We start from the raw sequence: 22,478 nt of genomic DNA, 5'->3' as shown, positions 1-22,478 counted from the left end.
GATGATATGCCCTTCAGTAATTTAAATGTTTTCTTGAGTTTATTTCATACCTGAAAAATACAGAAAAATCATTTTCTGGTCCTTTTGAGAAACATTTCAGTCGTCCTGTCATTTATTTTCAGTTGAACTTGTTTCACATTTGTCCACACTATTGCAAAGTTTGAAGAGGTTCCTGTGGAGCCCACTCAACAACATTGATATATAAACAAAACAATATCTCATAAACCGAACAACATGTCATGTTGAAACTTGGCATGTACAGAGAAGACATTACAGGATTTTTCAGAATTGTCAAATTTTAGAAATTGCAATTATATGCAGTGTAATTATGTGCAAAAAGCCAGGAAAGTTTTCTATAGGGAATAAATTAAAGGTACAAGCAGGTCATGAGAGCACTTTTATTCAGTTTGCTCTTAACTGGTCTTTAGTTTTACTTGTGTAAGGAGAACTAGCATTATCCAATTGTGTCCTGCAAATACAACTACAGGCACTAAAAGCCACCATGAAGAGGAGATTAATGATGTAATAAAATTCAAATTAAGTTTTTGAAGAATTAAAATTAACAAAGTGTAAAATTTCCACAGAGTATTATGGTGTTAGGAATGTGTGTGTATTTAAGGAATGGGAATTTTGCATAGTCAATACCACTGTGAATTCTCAAGTGTACCAAGAAATTCTTGAAGTATTTGTAATATATTATAATAGTAATCAGAAAACTGAAAGTGACAGATTTGTTTCTCAACATGATCTCACTTTGTCACATCAGCATCAACACTGTTGGGTTAATGACAAAGAAATCAACCCTAGCCTGCAAATTTCCCAGATGCAAATCCATAGATAATTTGTAGGATATTGCAAAGAAGAAACTGAATGAACTGAAACCACAGACATTGCAGAACCTAAAAGACAAAAAGTATGTCTTGCTTGGAACCTCGTAATGTCTGATGACTGACATCAACTCATAGAACCTATTCCTCAAAGAATACATACTATAATTAATTCTAAAGGAATCTCTACTAAAAACTGACTTTATTCAAATACAACATTGCTCGAAATAAAACAGTTTCCATCTTATTTGCATTCTTATTCTAATGCAAAATTGCATATTCTATTTTTTTTTAAAGGAATAGTATTATTATATTTGTGATTTATTTTAATTTTTCAAAAGATTAATTTGCATGTTGTTATGTCATTATGTGCCTTTACATGATGGCTTGTAGTGCCTGTAGTCATATTTCCAGGACATGAATATTTATCTACCATATTTCTTCAGGAAATGCTTGACAACATACAAGTTTTTATAATATTCTAACTTTTTGACCACTATTTGTGTATGTATAAAAAGATCACAACTTCTAAACAAGAAAAAATACCAGTAAATTTATGATCTACTTGAAGGCCTACTTAAAACTAAGTAAGCTTTCAAGTGAGTTATGAATCATATTGGTGTCTTTTTTTGTTTAGAAATTTCATCATTCGGTAGATTGAAAAACATTGAATTAAACATTTCTGAATTTATAAAACAATATTCTACACATATAAAATAAAAACTAGATATTAGAAATATGCTTTGAATATCACTTGATTTTTCTCATTATGTTTTTAAACCAATTTCTGTTTTTCTGTTCTGTCTTTCTTTTCATAATAGAAATAATCTTGCATTTTATTATTTGCAGATAAAAATCTATAAATAATAAAGTCTTAAGATAAATTTCTTTATATTTATTAATCTAAAAATTAATAAATTTATAATTAAGTAAATTTTTGATGTTTTTCTGATCTTTCTCTCTATGTCTACATTTAATTTAGATTTCTAGTAAATATTAAAAACATAAACAATAGTATGTTAAAAAGTTGCATATAAATTAATCCAAGCATTAATATAAAATTAAAACAATGAAAAATACTTCTAATTTTTATTTTGTTAAAAAATACCTATTATTATTTAGGAATCATAAAAAAATTTGACATACACACATTTATTTATAATGATACAATTTTTATAGGTAATAAAATTCAACCATTAGCTTCAGTTAGTGGAAAGAAGATTATTAGTCACAAAAGAAGACACAATTATGCATCGTATGAATGTGGTGCAAAAATTGTTGCCGTTAATACCGAAGCCGAAGGCACTAATCATATATTGAACGAAATGGTAGACGAATATATGCTGAATCCTTGCAAAGTAAAAATCTGGTTTGTTATAGAATTGTGTGAATCAATCCAAGTTTCACAGGTAGGTAAATGTATTTATATATGTATGTGTTTGTGTGTATTTGTTTACTTATGTTTGTGCATGAATAAATTTGAAAATACAAATTTCAAAATTTTAAATATATGTATAGATTTTTTAAATTTTTTACAGTTTAAAGTTAAATATATACAGTATAAATAGATTTTGAAATTCAGAATGTTTTTAAATATAATTATATTTATGTTCTTTTTTATTGTTAACATTATATCTGAGAAAGTATCTGATAATGATTTTAATACATATTTAGAATTCTGAATTTAAATTTAACAATGACTTATAAAATACTTAAATAGTCCAAAATAGAAGAAGATTCATTATCTGATATAAATTATAATACCAAATTGCTAACATTGTTTTTCAACTTTAGCAATTTGTGACATCATTTATATATTCCAAATTTAGCAACTACTATAGAATTGATTGGTTTTCAGATGGTTTATGGTTTGAATCTGTCATTTGTCAGTCACTATATTTTATAAAATTGTTATTTACATTTAGAATTTTAAATCTGTAAAAAATAAAGTTAGTTCTAAAATATATTAAAAAGACAGAAGTCTCATTGAATGACTAAAGGCTGGTTCATATTTTGTGAGAATGTAAAAGAGGAGAAAATACACTAAATGGATTTAGTTTGCAACACTTCATGCATTACTAGACACACTTGTTGTTTTCTGGTTAGTAAGAAAAGTTAACAGAAGTACTATTTTTTTTTCTGTTGATAGTTCAAAATTCTTTGCATCCTTTAACATAGAGACTGATAAAATTAGAATTAGAGTAGAATTATCTTCAGTTAATCATAATTCATCATTTATATACCTTAAGTTAATCAGATCTGAATAGTTATTATCTTTACATACAGTAGAGAGTTGAAAATCGGAATCAATTGGGGACTGGGGTGGTTCAGATTAGTCATTTGTTCCGATTACCGATTATGTACGAAAAAATATATTAACCTGTCCGATGTTCAAATTTTTCTCCATTGCGTGTCGCTTCGTGTTGAATTTTTCTCCGTTGCATGTCGCTTCGTGTTGAATTTTCGTCGATTTTAAGCCTAACAAAAATTTTTATAATAATAATCGAGGCTATCGTATCGTTAAAAATTATTTCTGCATTTTGTACAAACAAAATAAATATATTGAAGAATATAAAAACATGAAAATTATACTTTAGAAGTAAATCTAGTATCAAAAACGTTCGATTCGGCACGACACAGTCCGACTGAAAATCGTTCCGATTACTGGCGGTTCCGATTAATGACTCTACTGTATTTACATATTTATTAAATTTAAAGCTGATTTAAAATATCAAAAATGCACTTTGGGATCATCATCCTTAATTTTTTTATAAGGTTATAATATTTTCTGCTCTCTCTCTCTTTTTTTAAATTAATTAATTGCTTGTACAGCATGCAATTAATTGAATCTCAGTCATATGAACTTTACAACTCAGGTATGCTTTCAAAATATACTTTTGGTTATAGCTAGAGGTATTAAACTGAAGTTACCAAAAATGTATGCATTTCTCATTTGTTGTTTTTAAAGTATGAATACTTATGGAACAATAATTACAGAAAAGAGAAGAGAGAGATTCTACTGTCTTTTCTATTTTCACGATGTATGAACAGGCCTTAATGCTTGTAATTAATTTTGTGCTCACTTTGGAAACTAATTTTAGAATATATTTGGATATACAGGACTTTATGCAAAGTTTTATTTTTAACTTTTTTGTTTATTGATTTAGTTTACTTTTGTCTGACTTTCTTCTAATATTTGCTATTAATAAAATAAAGTGGATGCTAACAGTGAAAGATAGTGATTAATAAATAAATAATACATTTATAATTTAGACAAGAAGACAAAATGTAAAAAAAAAAAAAAAATTATAAATAACACTTAAGAATTTTATTGAAATTAAGTTTTTCAATTCAAATTTTAGATTTACTGAAATTTCAAAAATTCAAAAATTTAATCTATGATATTAATTTTATCCAAATTATTTTATAGATTGAATTAGCAAACTTTGAATTGTTTTCATCATCTCCTAAAGAATTTTCTGTATCTTGGAGTGATCGATTTCCAACACGTGAATGGACTTCTTTAGGCACTATCACTGTTGAAGATCAACGAACTCTGCAGGGTTTTAATTTACAGCATCAAGGATATGGAAAGTTCATCAAGGTAATAACATACAACTAATATTTCATCTTAAATTAGTTATTTAATTATTTTAATTGTTTTACTTAAAATAGCTAGCTGATACTATTTAATGAAATTGACAAGTTAATAAGAAATACATAATTTTACTTTTATTATAGTATATTGTCTTAAGTCTATTTTTAAATTTAATATTCTTTCTTTAATGATAAAATTTATAAGAAAAGTTTATTAATTAGTACTGATTTATGAAAATATAAGTGATAATTTTATCAAATGATAATAAATTTATATCAATATAATATAAATATTTCAAATTTAATGTATACCAGTGTGACAATTACTATATAATCATTTTATTGTAGCTTTGTATTAAGTATGATATTTATTAGTATTCAGTTATTAATATAGCTATTTTGTAATTGTCCAATATTTTCACTAAAGCAGTGTTTTCCAATCTTTTTCTAATCACAGACCAGTAAAATTATGGATAATTTTATATGGACCAAGTAATTATATGAGACTGTGAATTATGCTTATTTGTTATATTTATATATGCTTATCTAGTATTACTGTATGTAACACAATATGTACAGTAACTCTAGATTACTATTTAAATATCACCTGTAATCAACTGTGCCAGCTTCATTATAGTCCAATATTTTTCTGCAGACTGGTGAAATTTTTTGCAGACTGTTGGTTGAAAAACACTGCATCAAAGCATTTCTGATCATTTCTTTCATTTCTGATATTGCAGTTATGACAATTAGAAGCATGCTGTTTTCATTATTGAATAATCTGTTTTATTTTATTTTAGTCAGTGTTTATCAAAATATCAGGTCCTATAATTTGAATAAGTCATATACGAGGGCTGATTTTTTTTCAAGCTCCAATGGTCCATAAAACAAAGACAAGTGTAAATAACAAAATGAATGTATTACCAAAAGTTAGGTACAAACAGGGTTACTTTTCAACATAATCACCGTGAAGATTGAGGAATTTGTCATATCTGTGGACGAGCTTTTCCATCCCCTTGTCATAGATGTTGCCACCAGTGAATTGAGATGGCCTTAACAACATTGTTTTGAAGATCAGTCATTAGTCTCAAACCTCTGCCCTGCTAGTCACATTTTCAGTTCAGGAAAGAGGTGGAAGTCTTCACACATTAAAAAAGTTTTAAGCTGGGTGGAAGTCTTCACTACCTTTAAATACTCAGCGTATAGCCCCAATTTAGTGCCGAGCGACTTCCATCTCTTTCCTGAACTGGAAAAGTGGCTAGGAGGACAGAGGTTCGAGACTGATGACGATCTTCAAAAAAAAGTTAGGGCCCATCTCAAATCATTGGTGGCAACATTTTATGACAAGGGGATGGAAAAGCTCATCCACAGATATGACAAATACCTCAATCTTCACGGTGATTATGTTGAAAAGTAACCCTGTTTGTACCTAACTTTTGGTGATAAATTCATTTTGTTATTTACACTTGTCTTTTTTTTTAATGGACCATTGGAGCTGGAAAAAAAACAGCCTACATACTATAAAATGTTTAAGACAATATGTTTAATTGCCCAGGTCATCTGTAGGTTTGTTGTTTGATATTTTTAGTTTAATTCTTTTTTTTCTGTAAAACTATGATAAATTTTGAAAAATCTGAAATCTTATTCTAAAATTATATTGGTTCATAAGATGTTCTCATTAATTTGTGAAATAGAATTAGGCATGATTCATAACCAAAGAAATTAAATATTTAGTATCTAAATGTTATGTAGATATTTTTCATTATTAATGACTCCTCTTTCTTCCTATGAACAATGAGAGGTTTCCTAGAAGAAAAAATTTGCCCTGAATATACTTTTATTGCCAATTCTGTTACTAGATAGTATACTGTATTGATTTTCATACATTGATACTTTGAATAATTTGTTGTTTTAATTGAGTGTGGTCAAGAAAATAAAATTTTACAATAATTGCATCAGAATGCTTGAAATTTCAAAATTGGTGGATAACATGTGGTAACCATAGGTCAGTTTAACTTACTGCCTTACATCACTAATAATTGATATTAGTATTTATTATTAGTGATGGTTCATGACTATATATAACTTGTATTTTTTGTCAAAGTTTCTTTAACTCAACAAAATATAAATTTTCAAACACAATGAAGAATTTTCCTACTTGTTTATCACCATCCAAAATATTACATCAATTTTTTTTCCCTGTTTTTAAAAAGTGTCATTTGACTTTAGAGTACAGATATCAAGATTTTGTTTAACATTGTTAAATAAAACCTTGATATCTGAACTCTTTACAAACTTTCCAGCTTGTGCATTTAATATTAGTCCATCAGTTGGAAATCAGACATTTCTTTAAACTTGAAACCATTGTATTAATGCTTCATCCACTTTTTTTATTTTTGACTTTGCCTGGTGGCACTAAGTAAACTTTTTTAATCATACCCATCTCACTACTTGGTTTTTCTCACTCTTTATTTATTACACAGAACAAAAGTTTGCTGATATCTATTTGAAATAAACTCTATAACATGAATATTTACATGAAAATATGCCTTAACTGAAAACAAAATGAAGATTTGCTTGCAATAACCACAAATTCATTATAACTGTGCTTGTAACAATTGAGTTTGACTGTATTTATCTTTATAAAGCTTAACAATTTCTAAAGCATAATGAAATGTTTGGAAAAAAAATATTTATTTGTAAAACAAAATGTTAGTTATTAAAGATAGTTGATAATAAATTTTAACTTGCTATTTCATAAATGAAATTCTTATTAATATTAAAGAATGAAAATGAAGTAGATGAAGATAGTCTTATAGATATAAGACGTTTTATAATGAATAATATTTTATTGATTAAAATATTAAGAATATTCTCTGATATGCATTTCGAGTATAACATTTGAAAACTGTTAATATATTAATGAATTACTTGCTCTGTAAATAAACACATTAATTTCAAATTTTTTAAAAGTTTTTACTCAAATAATGATATGAAGGCATTACTAATTTATTTTGTAATCTTTGGATTACAGTTTGAATTATTAAGTCATTATGGAACAGAGCACTATTGTCCAATTAGTGTGATTAGGGTATTTGGCACATCAATGGTTGATGAATATGAAGAAATGGAAACAGCAGAAATAAGTCATCATATAAGTGAAGATGATGATGATAGATTAGGTAAAATATTGAGATAAATACTGATATAAATCAATCTGGTTTTTTGAAAAATTATAGTTTTAAATTTATTAAATATACAAATATATCTTATTTAAATCTAGATCTTCCGTTGACGGAAGAGTCAAGTTCTTCTCAAGATTTATTTGGTAGTGCTAGAGATGCAGTTATTAATATTATGAAGAAAGCTGCTGAAGTACTTTCTAGGGATCAGGAACAAGAAAGTAAGAAAAATAATAATTAAATTGACCAAAATAACATTTTATTTGTTCTTATAATTTATAAAATTTTAAAAATTTATTTAAAATTTTTATGCCATTTGCTTGTTTCATTTTATAAATAATTAAAATTGATTTGAATATAGTCTGTTACATTATTCTTTCCTCTTCTTCTATAGAAATTATATGATTTATAGGTACAGAGTACCTTGATGATATATTAATATAATATAAAACGTTTTCTAAAATCATACTTATTATGGAATTATAATAATCAAAATTTCATTTATTATTTGTTATAGATGACAGTCAAAGATTGGGACAGTTACTAGATACACATTCATCTCTCCAAATAGATTGTGAAAGGTTTGTACTGTACCTGTACATATAGCGTATATATAAGCAGTAACTAATTTTTAAAATATTATTGTAATATTGATTCCAAAAATTGTTTTAATATACTTTTATTATTAACAAACTTATTTTTTGTGTTGTGAATTGTGTTTAAATTACTCTTATGCTATATTGAAGAGGATAAATATTTTTTATTTTGGTAAAAATAAATAAATTGATTATAAATTTATTGATACCTTAAATGAAATCTAATCTGTTTTATATTGTACTTTATCTTTTACTGATAATTAAGTCAATATTTCACCAATTTTTATATACTACAGGTGAACATTCTTAATGTCACATCTACGGTTTCTAACAAAAACATATTATCCAGACCATGGCATTTAAACAAATTTTACATAATATCAGAAAAGTGGTGATATAAATCAAATTTTTTATAATAGTATGTACTGTAAAACTATACCTTTATGCTTACTTCTTTACGGCATGAAATAATTTTTTAAAATGAATTTTGCAACCATTTGTTGAGTTGCAAACATTTGGCATGTTTTTGTTGCATTTTTAAAAATCTTACACTGCATTTTCTGTTTCAACTGGATAAAACATTATTTCCTTTTATATGACAAAATTCTTTGTATAGTAATTAAATATTTTAGTGTTGTAGCACTTTTAATATTATTTTTTTCTTGTTATGACTTAGTATCGGGTTAAAAGTATCAGATTTATTTGCCATTATAGTCAAAATGATCTCATCTTTGTTTAATGATCCAACACATTCAGTACTTTATTAATATCTAAAATTTATTGAAATTGGAGTCATTAAAAGCAGTTTGATATTGCATTTTCCATTAATCTAATCAACCATTGTTAAGATAAAACTATTAGTTTCAAGATTCTGAGCAAAGTTTTATGTTTTCTCATGTAAAATCTCACCAGTAATTGTAATATTAGTGGTCATAGCTTTAAAAATTCATCAATACAGTATAGTGTCAACATCATCTACTTTACTATAACATTCTTTTTTGATTAGCACTGCTTGAAATGTCCATTTTTTGCTGTTTTTCTTTAGATTTGAAGATTTTACATACAGTTGATGAATTAACAGAAAATATTTTTGTGACAGTAGAAAATGTTGAGGAGGCTTGTCACAAGTGACAATGCTTTCACACTTAATTCTGAATGTTTCCCAAATGTTGTAGCCTATTCGATGTGAAATCACATCAAATATATTATATAACGTCAAAAAATTATTTATTTAATTTACAGTAATGTTGTTAAAACAATAATTGCCACTCCAAATATAATAAACAATGAAATTAATTCCATTAAAAAATAAATCAGTATACTGTATAACAATAATAAGTAGACAAAAACAAATACATTTGATTAAAAAAAAAAATAGATAGTGTAAAAGTATAAAATTCAATATTATAAAATATTTTTCTACAGTAGGATTTATACATGCAGTATTCTAGATATAACATGTTCTTAGTGATGATGACAGATTTATAAAAATGGTAGAAAAAGGATTTAATTGAAGTATTAAAATAGCAGAAAGGAACATGAAGGCAAAAAGACTTTCTAGTGTTTACAGATGGAATTCTTAAGTTAATGTAATGTGAAGAGAACAATCCATTAAAGTATTTATATGAACAAATTGTAATTTGCTTCTGTATGCAAATGTTGTCATGTGACATTACATTCCTCTGCACAATTGTTTTTTTTTTAAATTTAGTGAAGTGAGCAAATGCAAACACTTTTATGATATTAATGATTTTCATGATATAAAGTGGAATCTGGATATTAAATGAAATGATATTATGTGATTAAATGTATTTTATCTAAATATATAAAATTACTTGTCCTGACTGACTGATCATCGCCCAGAACAAACCGCTGAACCTAAGGAGGTGAAATTTGGTACACAGTTAGGGTATGTCATGAAAACGCACACTAAGAAGGGATTTTTGGAAATTCCTCCATGGGGAGAGAGGGAGAGGATTAAGGCTTAACCTGAAGAATGGCTTATGCTGTATTATTTTAGATGCAATTTTTTGTTTTTAACTACGTTTAGTCTTCATTGAGTACTTACGTGTATTAAATTGATAACATTTCAGACATTTTTATAAATATTTTTATATATTTTGATCTTTTAACCAAATGTTTGAACTGTTTTAAATTCGAATTAGTTATTTCGTATTGGTTTGATCATAGAATGATTGTAAACATTCCAGAAAATTGATCAAATTGAAAACAGTTTATTTGATTTTCAGCAATTCTCATCATTCTCAGTGGTAGGTGTTATATAACAATTACTATGGTGGTTGAAATACTGAATATAAATGGTGTTTGCTTGCAAAATTTGCATGGGTGAAGTTGCAGGTAACAGCTAGTTTGTATATAAAGTGATAATTAGCTTTTTAATGATTGTGACATTGAGTATTGCTATCAGGTGAGGTGATAACATAAAGAGTTCAACTGTAATGGTTAATTGATATTAGTATTTTAATTTCAACTTTTCCAGTTTAAACAAAAATGGACAACTTTGTTTAAATTGGAACACACTATTAACACGACTTTTAAATTAAGCTATTATTTTATTGATCTGTTATTATATAAGGAACGAATTATAATGCATTTATTTATAAATACATTACAACTTGTTGTAATTAAAAAATGTAAAAATGTCTCGAAAATATAAAAGCTTAATTTTTTTTTGTTTTTTGAAATATTATTGAATACTGAAAATAGAAATAAAGAAATAAGGTAAAGATATTAAGAAAAATATACTTTTTAAACAAGCATTATTACTGTATATTGTTTTATTAATATACTACCTAAGCACCTCTCACTGCCTGGTCAGCTATAATGAAGATGCTGCAATTAGATAGAATTTTGTTATGGCTAGGTAATGTAATGGCATGTAATATATACTGAATACATTGGTAGATCCAGTGATAATGCAGCATATCTCGTTGGCTGGTCACAACACTTATACATGAATGATCTGGACAGTTATACTATCCAGATTATTAATCTGGAGCAGTAATTTAAATCTCATTCCAGGTGGATCTTTCAGAATTTTCTAAGTTAACTAAGTTATTTAAGAAATTAAAGTATTAATTATTGATAGTTACTAATTATTTAATTTCTATATAAAATTTTTATTTTTAAATAAATTAACCTTTGTACATTTTAATTTTTAGGTTTTTGAACTGTACAACCAATTTGACAGTTACAGATACAATTTCAATGCCTTCTCCAACATTATTTATTCCATATTTGGAATATTGTGAATCTTGTTCTTTTCGTGTGGATAGCTATCAGTCACATGTTGACTCGACTTCTTTGTGTCAGTTTATTTTCGTTCTTTTTGGACCAGTAGTTTTTGAAAACTTCTGCAAACAACAACAAACATTATCGTCAATTGGCGTATCACAGTTGGAAAGCAGTGTAACATCTACAACTACAGTAACGGAAAAAGATATTTTGGAATCCAAAGCAAAAATATTATCTACAGACAAATCTGAAAGTAAAGATTTTTCACATTCCACTAATTCTGAAATGGATAGCATGGATCTCTGTACACAAACAGAAAAATTATCAACAGATTATGAAAAATTACATGTCCCAGAAACTATGGATGATCTTCAAAAATCTATACAACCAACGAAAACTATTCAGACATCTAGTAAACCACATAAGGAATTGCATACTGAAGAAGCAAAAGTTCATGACAAATCAATTTCTGAAAAGTCAATGAAAGAAGAAAGCAAAAGCAAAAAGCCTCCTTCTAAAACTATCGATGAACAAACACATACAGTAATTAGTACTTCCGAATTACCAGTAGCTAGTGAAGTAATCACTGAAAGTATACAGCCATCTATTTCAGAAGGAAGCAAATCTGAAACTGTCGATACAGTTATTGCCAGTGTACAGAATGATACTGACACATCAACATATCAAGCAGAAACAAAAGATTCTTTAGAATTAGCTACTCCAGTTTTGCAACAAATATATGATGGCTCATCTACATCTCAAGATATACAGTTCAGTAAAGATGAAATTGAAAAATATGAAAATGGAGGGTTAAAAACGGAACCTATTTTTGTCGGTATTCCGAGCCCACCTGGCCAAAAAGAATCCGTATTTATGAGAATGGGAAATCGCATCAAAGCTTTAGAATTGAACATGTCATTAAGTAGCCAGTATTTACAGGAACTTAGTCAACGGTATCGACGGCAGATGGAAGATATGCAGAAAGCATTCAATCGTACAATTGGTACACTTAACGACACAGCACGCAAAGCTGCAATTAGAGTAAGTATATAATTAAATTAAACAATAAGCAGTGTTTCAATAAAATGCAATATCTTGAAATTTGAAAATATAATTTAAAACAGAGTAAAAGTATGCGGCAGTAATATAATGTTAAAAGATTTATTTATTCAAATAGTTGAGAAAGTATCTTAGTATAAACTGTCTTAGAACACTTTCCACTGGCTTATTTATTACAAATATTGCATGGTTTTGATGACTTATTTGACAATTTTTATTTATTCAAAAAGAAAAAACAATAGTGTGAAATTTTTTTTAGAATAGCTAATTATTGAACTCATTTTAGCAAATATGTTTATCTTAATACATTTTTTCCAGTAACTTCTTACATACAATTATGAATTTAATATATACAATTCTGAAAATTAGAATGTAATGAAATATAATGTAGGTTTTTTTTTTTTTGTTGACTCTTGTATAGAATTAAGATATCTTATTTTGAACACATTGATTCCATTTTACATTTTTATGACAATAAAATATGAAATTATGAACACTAAGTTTTGACTCTATGGAGCACTTATCACACACTATTGACATTGTTAGAGTAATCACACAGAAATGGGTAGACACTGGTTTTTTATAGCTTAGTGCTCATAGCTTTATATTGTAACATAAGGACAAAAAGCAAATCACCAATAAAATATTAGTTTTGGTCCAATGGAAAGAAAAACTGTGTGTGAAATTATATTTTATAAATCATTGTTGAGTAAAATTATTTTTGCAAGTTTTTGTAATGCTGACTCTTCTGTTTTTTCATTTCTCTATTGGAAAACTTGAAATGAAAATGAGCAATTATTTATTGTGACATTGTCACAGTGCTGGGCTGTAATTTTTTTTCTTCTTTTAATTCTTAAAAAGTGATGCGACTTCTGGTCCAGACTGGAAGTTCATATATAGCTAATTTGGGTCTCATGTTTCTAAGCTTTCCATATCTGGTCTGCATTTTATTGATGTTTTGCCTCTATATGTCATACTTCTCCTGATAACAATCAAATAATGCTAGTCATCTATCTAACTTCATACTAGAGAGAGAGAGTTTTGAACTGAAATCACATAACTTCTAGTCTAGACTGGAATATATGTAGTTAATTGGAGCCTCTGTCACTTAAACTTTCCTTATTTGGTCTTCATTTTCATCTGTCTAACTCCATTTTCAAGATTAACAAAGGACAGATAGACTGATGGATGGACAACAGTGGGAATGTATGTCTGCAGTTTTAAAATTGCAGCCCAATTAGTAGTTGTTATTTTTATTTTTTGTCAAAATGTAATTCTAATGATTTTGAGCATCACAAATGTAAAAATAGAGAGTGATTGGAATTAGGCACATCCATTTAAAAGATATTTTGATTTAATATCAGATATACTGGAAAATAAATATTTGCTATTAATTTGAGTTTTTATCCTCTTTTTGATGAACTGGGTCTTTATCAGCAAATTTTATAAGTACAGTAACTTTTGTATCTGAGAGTATATACAGTATAAGGGTGGATCAATAAATAACTAGCTACGTTGTTACATTTGGCTGGTTATTTATTGATCTATCCTTATATAAGGCAGTAAATGATTTAATTTTTGATTAGTCATTTTGACATTGATGATATATTTAGCAATATAAATACAATAATGATTTGACATCTATAATTTCATTTTGATGTGGTTATTGTACTAAATGAATGATGACTTAAATGTTGTTTTTTTCTTAATTAGAAAAAGTAGTTAAATGAGTCAATTTAACTACTTATTAACAATTTAAAAGTGAAATATGATAATTAAAATGTTGTCAAACTTCTCACTTTTTTCCCATCCTGCTCTAAATTCAAGTTAAAATTACACTGAGAAACATTTGATTAAGTTATTCTGCAATAATCTGCATATTATTTTATTTAGAAATATAATTATCAGTAAATGGATTAAAATACATTAATTCTGTATGTGTGTTTGTTTGACTTATAATATGATGGCTTTTATGTTGAGGTAATATTTGAACTTGAAAATTTTTACAGGATCTGCATCAACAAGAAGTAATTGGTCAACTTCAAGCTGAAATAACTAATCTTACTAGTGCTGTCGATCTGCTGTTAAGAGAGCGACAATCTGCACATAGACAGGTAAAGAATTTCCATTTATTTATTAAATTATTAAGTAATTATTAATTATTCTTAATTCCTTAATTGCTTACTTAAGTATTTAAAGTTGATTATAATTTTAAGAAATGAAACTTCTGTTCCAAAATTCCGTAATGTGTTAATGAAAACAATAAATGGTATCCGTAATATAGAGTTTATAAAGTATCTTTATTCTTAATTTGAAATTTCATATTCGACAAGAAGAATAAATTAACAGATGTAAATGTAATCATAATATGACTCTCATCTCGAAACTATATTTCCACGACATTTTGATTGATAAATTGTTGTAAAGTAGTGGCAGTACTGTGAGATAATGTTGTTAAAGTATATAAACTTTATATATTTTTGTGAATATCTAATAATACATGTATTTCTTTCAAGTTTTTTTTTATTTATTAAATGGAGTTGTCAATGGTGATTTCCTAGAAGTGTCAAGTTATTCAAGAAGTATATGGAGGATATTGCTATATCAATGCAGGATTTGATGCAATAATGATGCTTAAGTTGCATTAAATTATGTTGTATGATGATTAAATATGTGTTCTTCATTTATAAAAGAAACATGCCAAATATAGAATTACCCATATAAAATTTAAATATTTCTTTAGCTTGACCAGCAAATACCGAAAAGAGAGAGATACTTTCATGTTCAAATTTATGATGTGCAAAAGTTGATAATGTTTGCAGTGCTCTCTCTCCCTACAAAAAAGTCTTAAGTGATCAATCTACTTGTTAGACATCTACAACTGTTAACTTACAAATTTCAATTAACAACAAGACAATACTTTTTGTATTAGCCTTCAGTTGCATACAATGCTATATTATAGTTATTTTTTAAAAATAATAATAATATTTTTTATTTTACTTACAATTACTTTATCAGAAGAAGTATTTAGCTGGTTGATTGACCAATTTAAAATTGGCTTGGAGAGACACTGATTTCAAATTACTGTAATCATAACTTCAGCAATATGTCCACATAAACTGTTGACATAATTGATAGTATTCTTATAAGCCTGATTTCAGTTATAGAAAGTCTCATAATGAGAACATCAAATGCTATAAAATCAAACAACAGTTTAAATTCAAATTAATACATAAATGTAAATATTGAAATACTACTAAAAATTAATTTAAATAAAACCTAATTACAAAATAATGAATAAAACTAACCAAAAATAACTTCAAGTCATACATTAAGATTTTAAATAAGATTATAATGATATAATGTGTTTATTTTTTGAGTAATAATCATCGTCAAGGGGTGAAATGGTCATATTAATAAACAGTGATGAGCATGTATATACAATTAATCAAATTGATTGATTATATGTGTGATAAAGAGAAGAAATTTCTCACATCTAACAATTTGGCCAAAATTTTATCCAATTCAAGTGAATCTTTAACATTAATCATATTAACATATTTAGATAATATATGAATAAATATCTGTTCTAATAATCTAATGAGCGGTTAAAGTACCCTTCATTCTAAATTCCGTTGTGCTAATGATATGTTTGCAAAATTATCATTTCTGCTAAGATATGAAAGAAAGCAGTGTAAATTTCTGTTTTTACAATATGGTGCCAAGAAGTTTGCAATTTAAAAATTTAATGCACAACAACAAAATTAGAACATTCTTGCAGTTACAAGAATGTTCTAATTTTGAATTATATTCTGTTTGTTCTTTCTAAAGATACACCTGAAGAAGACAATTATGGTCAAAAATGTTAGGATACCAATGGAATTCAATTTAATAAAACTTAAGGTTATTGTGTTCATTAAAATTTTCTTATTTAAGAAGAGAGACTTTCAGTAAAGATGTGAAACAATTTTATTCATAATAAATATAGTCATATTAACTGTAGATATCTTTGCCTATATAAATTAACTAGTTTTAATGTTGTCTGAGCCACTAAAAATTTTTAAACAAAACTTTTTAAAATATCCCAAACTACTTTTTCATTGTAATGACAATGGTATTTTCTATTTTCAAGAAAATTCATATTTTGTCAGAAGACATTACAAGTCATAAAAATGTGATCTTTGAATATTGTTTATTAAAAATGAATATCAATTGTTTGGATTAAAAATATGTAAAAGTAAATTTTTGATTGTATTTTATTAAATCAAATAATGAATAACTATAAATTTCCGAAATCCAATTTTAATATTACACAAACTTTTATTATTTTCATTCAAAATACTTTTTGTATGCTATTTCATTTTCAAATGATATATAAAATAAAACTGAAAATTTCTGTAATACTAAAAATTTCAGCATATATATATATTATAATTCTATCAATAGAATTTATATTTTTAGTGAAGATATTCATAAATAGATTAATTAAATTCTAAAAATGATTTTATTATTATTATTTTCTAGATGCTGGAAATGCACATTTGTTTAATGATTATCGAAGCAATTATTATGGTTACAGTTTTATCTCTTTGCGTGCGAAGACTCACTCAGTCCATAAATCAGATTCCGCCTGATTTACATCCGTCGGAATACGTTTCGCGTAAACTAAGTTCTTCGCCTCATCGAGGAAGAAAACGTAGCGCAAATGATACTCAGTCACCTGGTATGATTTTTTTTAAAAGTGTACTTTACTGAAAATTATTCTAATATCTTTATTTTTATGTAAAACCTTTAAAACATTTGCTGTTTTAAATATTCAGTTAAACTTACAATGAGATACACTTCTATTGGCCATTTAAATATAAACTTGTTTATACTTAATTTATTAGTAAATGAATTTTATATTTAAAAAATTACTATCAGATATTGGAGATATTTTATATATATAATGAATTAATTAGTTTTTCAGACAAACAAATAAAATTTTAATTTTTTTAAACATTTATTAATATTGATATTGCAAAAATTCTTTAAAGTATATTTTCTAATATATTGAATAAGCTAGAAATTCCTATTACATAACTGCTATTAATGTCATTTAAATCACATAAGATTTATGCAGTACAGTACCTGTTTAAAATATTGCAACATATTTCAGTATCAATCCATTTACTCCAAAGATATTGCAAGTTTAATTACTTTGAGAAACTATCTTATTCATAAATTGTCAGAAAGAGTTAGCCAGTGGTGCATTATCCTATAGACAAAAAGGGCAATTGTCTGGAGTTCCCATAAACAGGCAGCCCCAAACAAATCTTTTATAAACTTGTTATTGTAGTAAGATTATTGAAATTTAAATTTGGGCTATATATGAGGACCTTAGATTGCCAGTGTGGCACAGGTGCAGGGTGTGCTAACACAGTGCAGAGGTTGCATTAAAAAATGAATGAGGATACAAGGAGATTCCTCCAAAAATTCCCCCAAAGAAAAATGTTTGAACACTATTCATGGGTTCCCATAATTCAAATTTGCCTGGGTTCCACGAAGCTATAATGCACCACCGGAAGTAGTCGAATTTTCAATAAATATTTTCTAGTACCTGTCTTAATTCTATTGACAGAATTTCACTTGCTTGTAGCTAAATAGTTTTTGAAAAATTTATATCATATGTTTTATTTTAATTCATATTTAAGGTGTAATTACATTGTTATTACCTTTATAAAAATTATAACTATTCTTTTACTTTATAATTACAAAATATAGTTTACTTTATGGATTTTTCAGTTTGTTTTTTTTTTTTATATTTAAAAATTAGTTTTATCCTTAACATTCATCACTAATTTCATCTTAAAATGTTTTTAAATAGTGTTTTCATGAAATTTATTTAATAGAAATTTATTATTAAAATATATTAAAATTAAGTTTTTTTTATATTTAGATTATTTTTCTTTTTAGATTTTTTAATAAACTTAACACAAAACTTAATCCACTGTTAAATAGTTATTAACTGCTTTTTGGAGTCTATATTAATTTCTCATGTTGTAAATAGTATATGATGAGACTCAAAAAACCACCAACAAATATTTTCTTAAAATATGTTTCTATTATTACTGAATAATTTTATTTAAAATTTTTTCTGGTATCTTCTAGTAAATTTAGAGGAAACAGTTTGCCATGTATAGTCTTTTATTAAACAAAAAACAAATTATTCAATAAATATTATAAATATAAAATTATACTTTTCCAATATACCATGTTTATTCAAATAATCTGCACATCTCATTTTTTAAGATATTAGTTTTAAAAAAGGAAAAAAGACTTTAATTTATTACATGTAACACAATAATAACCTTACTCTTGCCATTTTTTAGCATTTGAAATGGCAGTGTTTTTGTTTACAAGTCCGTGATATTAATAAATAAAAATAGAGGGAAAAAATGTGATGCTGGTGTGAGTGGTGTCATTATAGATTTCTAGTGGAAAAAATTGTAACTGTATTTTGAAACTATGACTGTTGTCTTCCATGCCAAGATAAATGTGCTTACAAAATTTTACTGATCTTTCTCTAACAGTTTTATCTCCAGAGTAGACTGAAGTGGTTTACTTTAATTATAGACACTGTGTATTTAACTTACTTTATTTATCCTCATTGTTATGAAATTAATCACAAAAAAAAAAATTAAAAATGTTTCTCGTAACGATCGACCGTAGACATTCGTTATTATTAAGCAGTCGTTCGGTTGATAAGCAAAATTTATTACTAGCAAAGCATGCAAAACACTTAGTAATTGGAAGCACCCCGGACTTAGTGGGTTGTGCACTCCGAATTTTGTCACAAGTTTTTGTAAAAAAGCATGCAGATTATTTGAGTAAATACAGTATTAATAAATTTATAAGTGTCATTTTCTGTATAAAATGGTATGTTATTTTTAAATATAAAAATACAAATACCCTTCCTAGTAAAGAAGTAAACTACTTTAATGTTTTTGAAATACATATATTAAACAACAACAATTATTTATAAGAAAGTTACTGTTTTTTTTTTTTTTGGTGATAAAATAGACTGATTGCTTATTGCTTGTTATGCTGGATTCAAACATAGTTTCTTAAAGTTTACATTATTTGAAATGTAAGTAGTTAATATAGTTAATTTTCTGTTATATTTTGCTTAGAGAACATCTCTCTTTAGTGTCCAGCAGTAATCTAGTATATTTTCATTCCATTTACCCTGTACTGGTTTTTCATAGAGAAATGTCTCAATGTAACTTCAGTATCATCAATGACAAGCATTTGCTGTTCTTGCCATTGATGACACTGAAGTTCTTAGGCAATAAATCTAAATGGGAGTTAAATAGTAGTCTAAAATACACTTTTTAAGAAAATATTATAACCCAATGATTTTCATCATAAACTGTTTCATGGTAGATTCCTCCATATAATTTCCCAAAAAATTCTTTCTAATACTTTTGAAAAATTACCATACACGAGTTTTTCTCCTCTAGTCAGCTAATTTTCAAATTGTTTGTTATTTAGAGATCCTCAAATAAGGAATGTAATACATACACACACAATACCTTTGAAGATTCGAATTCTAAAGTTTATAAATACATCAGTTTGATCCACTGTCTTGACTAAATTTTTCATCAGACTAAGTTTGACGTGTGGTGTAGGTATATAAAATTTTTTGAGATGAATGATTGATTCTCGTTTTGGTCACTGAACATGGTGACTTTTTTCTGTTTCTGGTATCCCACTCAGAAAAAACAACAATTATTTATGTTTCCAAGTTGTGAGCAGAGTAACAATTACTTTTAAATTGATACAAATATGCCAGGATTACTTTTTGTAATGAATATTATTGAGAGGACATTCATATTATTAACATGAGCTGAAGCTTTGCACAGATGGGTATTTATTTCCATAATGAGGAAGCTAGCTAATTTTTGTGTGATATTGATGTTTAAGGAATTTCATAACAGAATGAACATCATAACAATATGCCAGACCATTTTCCTGATGATCCTGCTGATTGCTAAAATATATTTTAGTGCCTTAGCAAAGTAAACTCTACCGTTCAAATCGGCACTAAAATTTTCACTTGCTTTTTGGACAAATTTAAATCGCGAACGAGGTAATTTAAATTTCGTCAGTTATTAAATGAAGTTTCCGAGGTTGATCCATTTGTTTCAAATGTTGGGTCCTTATCAAATTGTTTCTTTCCCTGTCCCAGATGAATGTTATTGGCATCATCTGTAGTTATATTTTCTGGTGGCTTCAGTGTGGGATTGGTCTTATTGTTGGTGATAAATTTAAATGTTTCATCATGTAGTTAGACTTAGAAATAATAAGTCTGATATATAAGAGGTTCAGGTATTTCTGCTTAATAGTATTTTAGACAAAAGGTATGTTGCATAAAAGCTTAAATATAAGCAATTACACCTAAGAACTATTGTGTAAAATTTACTAAAATATGATGATCCCAAAACTCATTTCAATTTTCTGCACTGTGTTTAAAATAAAACCTGAAGAAAACAAAATTTTACTTGACATATGTTTTTTTAATTAAAGCTTGGCACACACAGATGTAACAAAGAAAGTCATTGAATTGGTTATACCCTTTTCTCAACATAATCGGTTTAATTGAGGGAGAATTATGAATTATGAATTAGGTGATGTAACTGATGTGATGTAACTGATGATATCTTGCATACAATTTATAAAACAGTATTTAGGTTATTAAATGTCTACTGTGTTATAACCAAATTGCTAGTAACCAGTTTAATTTTGTTAATGATACAAATTCTATATGTTTATCAACAAATAACATAATATATGATAATAGAACATAACAATTTAGTACAAAATCTTCTCATGTAATCAAAAATTAAGACCTATAGAGAAGTTCTGTGTTTCTTGAATTCAGCATACAAACTGTGCAGGAAACACTAAAAATATTGATGTGACTGGAAAGCATCATTAATCATTTTCAAATAAACTTAAAGGAAGAGTCAATAGAGAAGTAATTGTTGCATACTTTACATATTTATTAACGTTGCTGTCATCAAAAAATTGTTTTTTATATAGAACCTTTGCAGGAGTTAGTGTTTAGTTTTATCATATGATTCTGAATTTAACAGACAGAGTATAATAATTTTTCACAATCTGTCTGTGTAGTTCCACACAATTTAAATATATAAATAATAAATTTTTAAATATAATACAAACATTCTTATGGAATGAACAAACATACTTGATATTTTTATTTTTGTAAAACAATCTGAAATGTAAGATATAAATCTAAGTATTTTGTTATATTTTATATTATTGTTAATTAATTAATGTATATAATAATTTTGTTAATGATTATCTTCATATTTATTCTTTACTCTTCCCTTACAAGCCTGTACTAATGGAAAGCAGATCCCTCCTGAGGGCTCTGGGTAAGGGCAAGGGTGTAGTTATTTCTTTAATGTATAATGCTTACACACTATGAATTTTTAAAAAATATACGATGATGATTTTTATGACAAAATTTTAATAGCCATATTTTTTTTTATTAATTTCATTTCCGTTGGAGAAAATTTCATAAATATCGTCATCAAAAATTACTTAACGATAGATGCACACTTAGTAATTATTATTTTTTCTTCAGTTTAATTATATTTTGCTCATTTATTCAATTAATATTATTTATTTTGTTCCTCAAATGAACTTACTATATACAAAACTAGTGTAATTAGCAGTACCTTTTAAGTTTATACATATGTACAATGTCTTAATATGCTAAACATTGCATACATTTCAAAAATAATAATGTATTTGTGATTTTTATGTTAATAGAAGTAACAATAAGTATTCTCTTTCTCTAGGGAATAAATCTATAAGCATTATCACAATGTCGGGTCGATTTTTTTCAATTAAAAAATAATTAAAAATTGCACGAGACTTCCGGTCGAGATAAA

The 22,478-nt window shown here is 26.6% G+C and overlaps 1 protein-coding gene across 4 annotated transcripts in view; it reads left to right on the top strand.

The window, feature by feature from the left end:
* LOC136990202 (SUN domain-containing ossification factor) overlaps positions 1 to 22,478 on the top strand; it is a 58,733-nt gene that overhangs the window by 32,061 nt on the left and 4,194 nt on the right. For 3 of the 4 annotated variants that reach the window (XM_067288575.1, XM_067288574.1, XM_067288576.1), the window contains 8 exons: positions 2,007 to 2,236; positions 4,258 to 4,431; positions 7,459 to 7,606; positions 7,708 to 7,827; positions 8,124 to 8,187; positions 11,385 to 12,498; positions 14,526 to 14,630; positions 17,041 to 17,239. In XM_067288575.1, coding sequence (XP_067144676.1) covers positions 2,007 to 2,236; positions 4,258 to 4,431; positions 7,459 to 7,606; positions 7,708 to 7,827; positions 8,124 to 8,187; positions 11,385 to 12,498; positions 14,526 to 14,630; positions 17,041 to 17,239 — 2,154 coding nt within the window. Of the gene's footprint in view, positions 1 to 2,006; positions 2,237 to 4,257; positions 4,432 to 7,458; positions 7,607 to 7,707; positions 7,828 to 8,123; positions 8,188 to 11,384; positions 12,499 to 14,525; positions 14,631 to 17,040; positions 17,240 to 21,916; positions 21,976 to 22,478 lie in introns of those variants that run through there. The other variant, XM_067288577.1, reaches the window with a different exon arrangement.

Source organism: Centruroides vittatus, unplaced genomic scaffold (assembly GCF_030686945.1).
Source record: "Centruroides vittatus isolate TY-2023 unplaced genomic scaffold, ASM3068694v2 scaffold_861, whole genome shotgun sequence".
Classification (NCBI taxonomy): Eukaryota; Metazoa; Arthropoda; class Arachnida; order Scorpiones; family Buthidae; genus Centruroides; species Centruroides vittatus.
The sequence above is the reverse complement of the archived record's forward strand: the minus strand, read 5'-3'. Positions and strand labels throughout refer to the sequence as shown.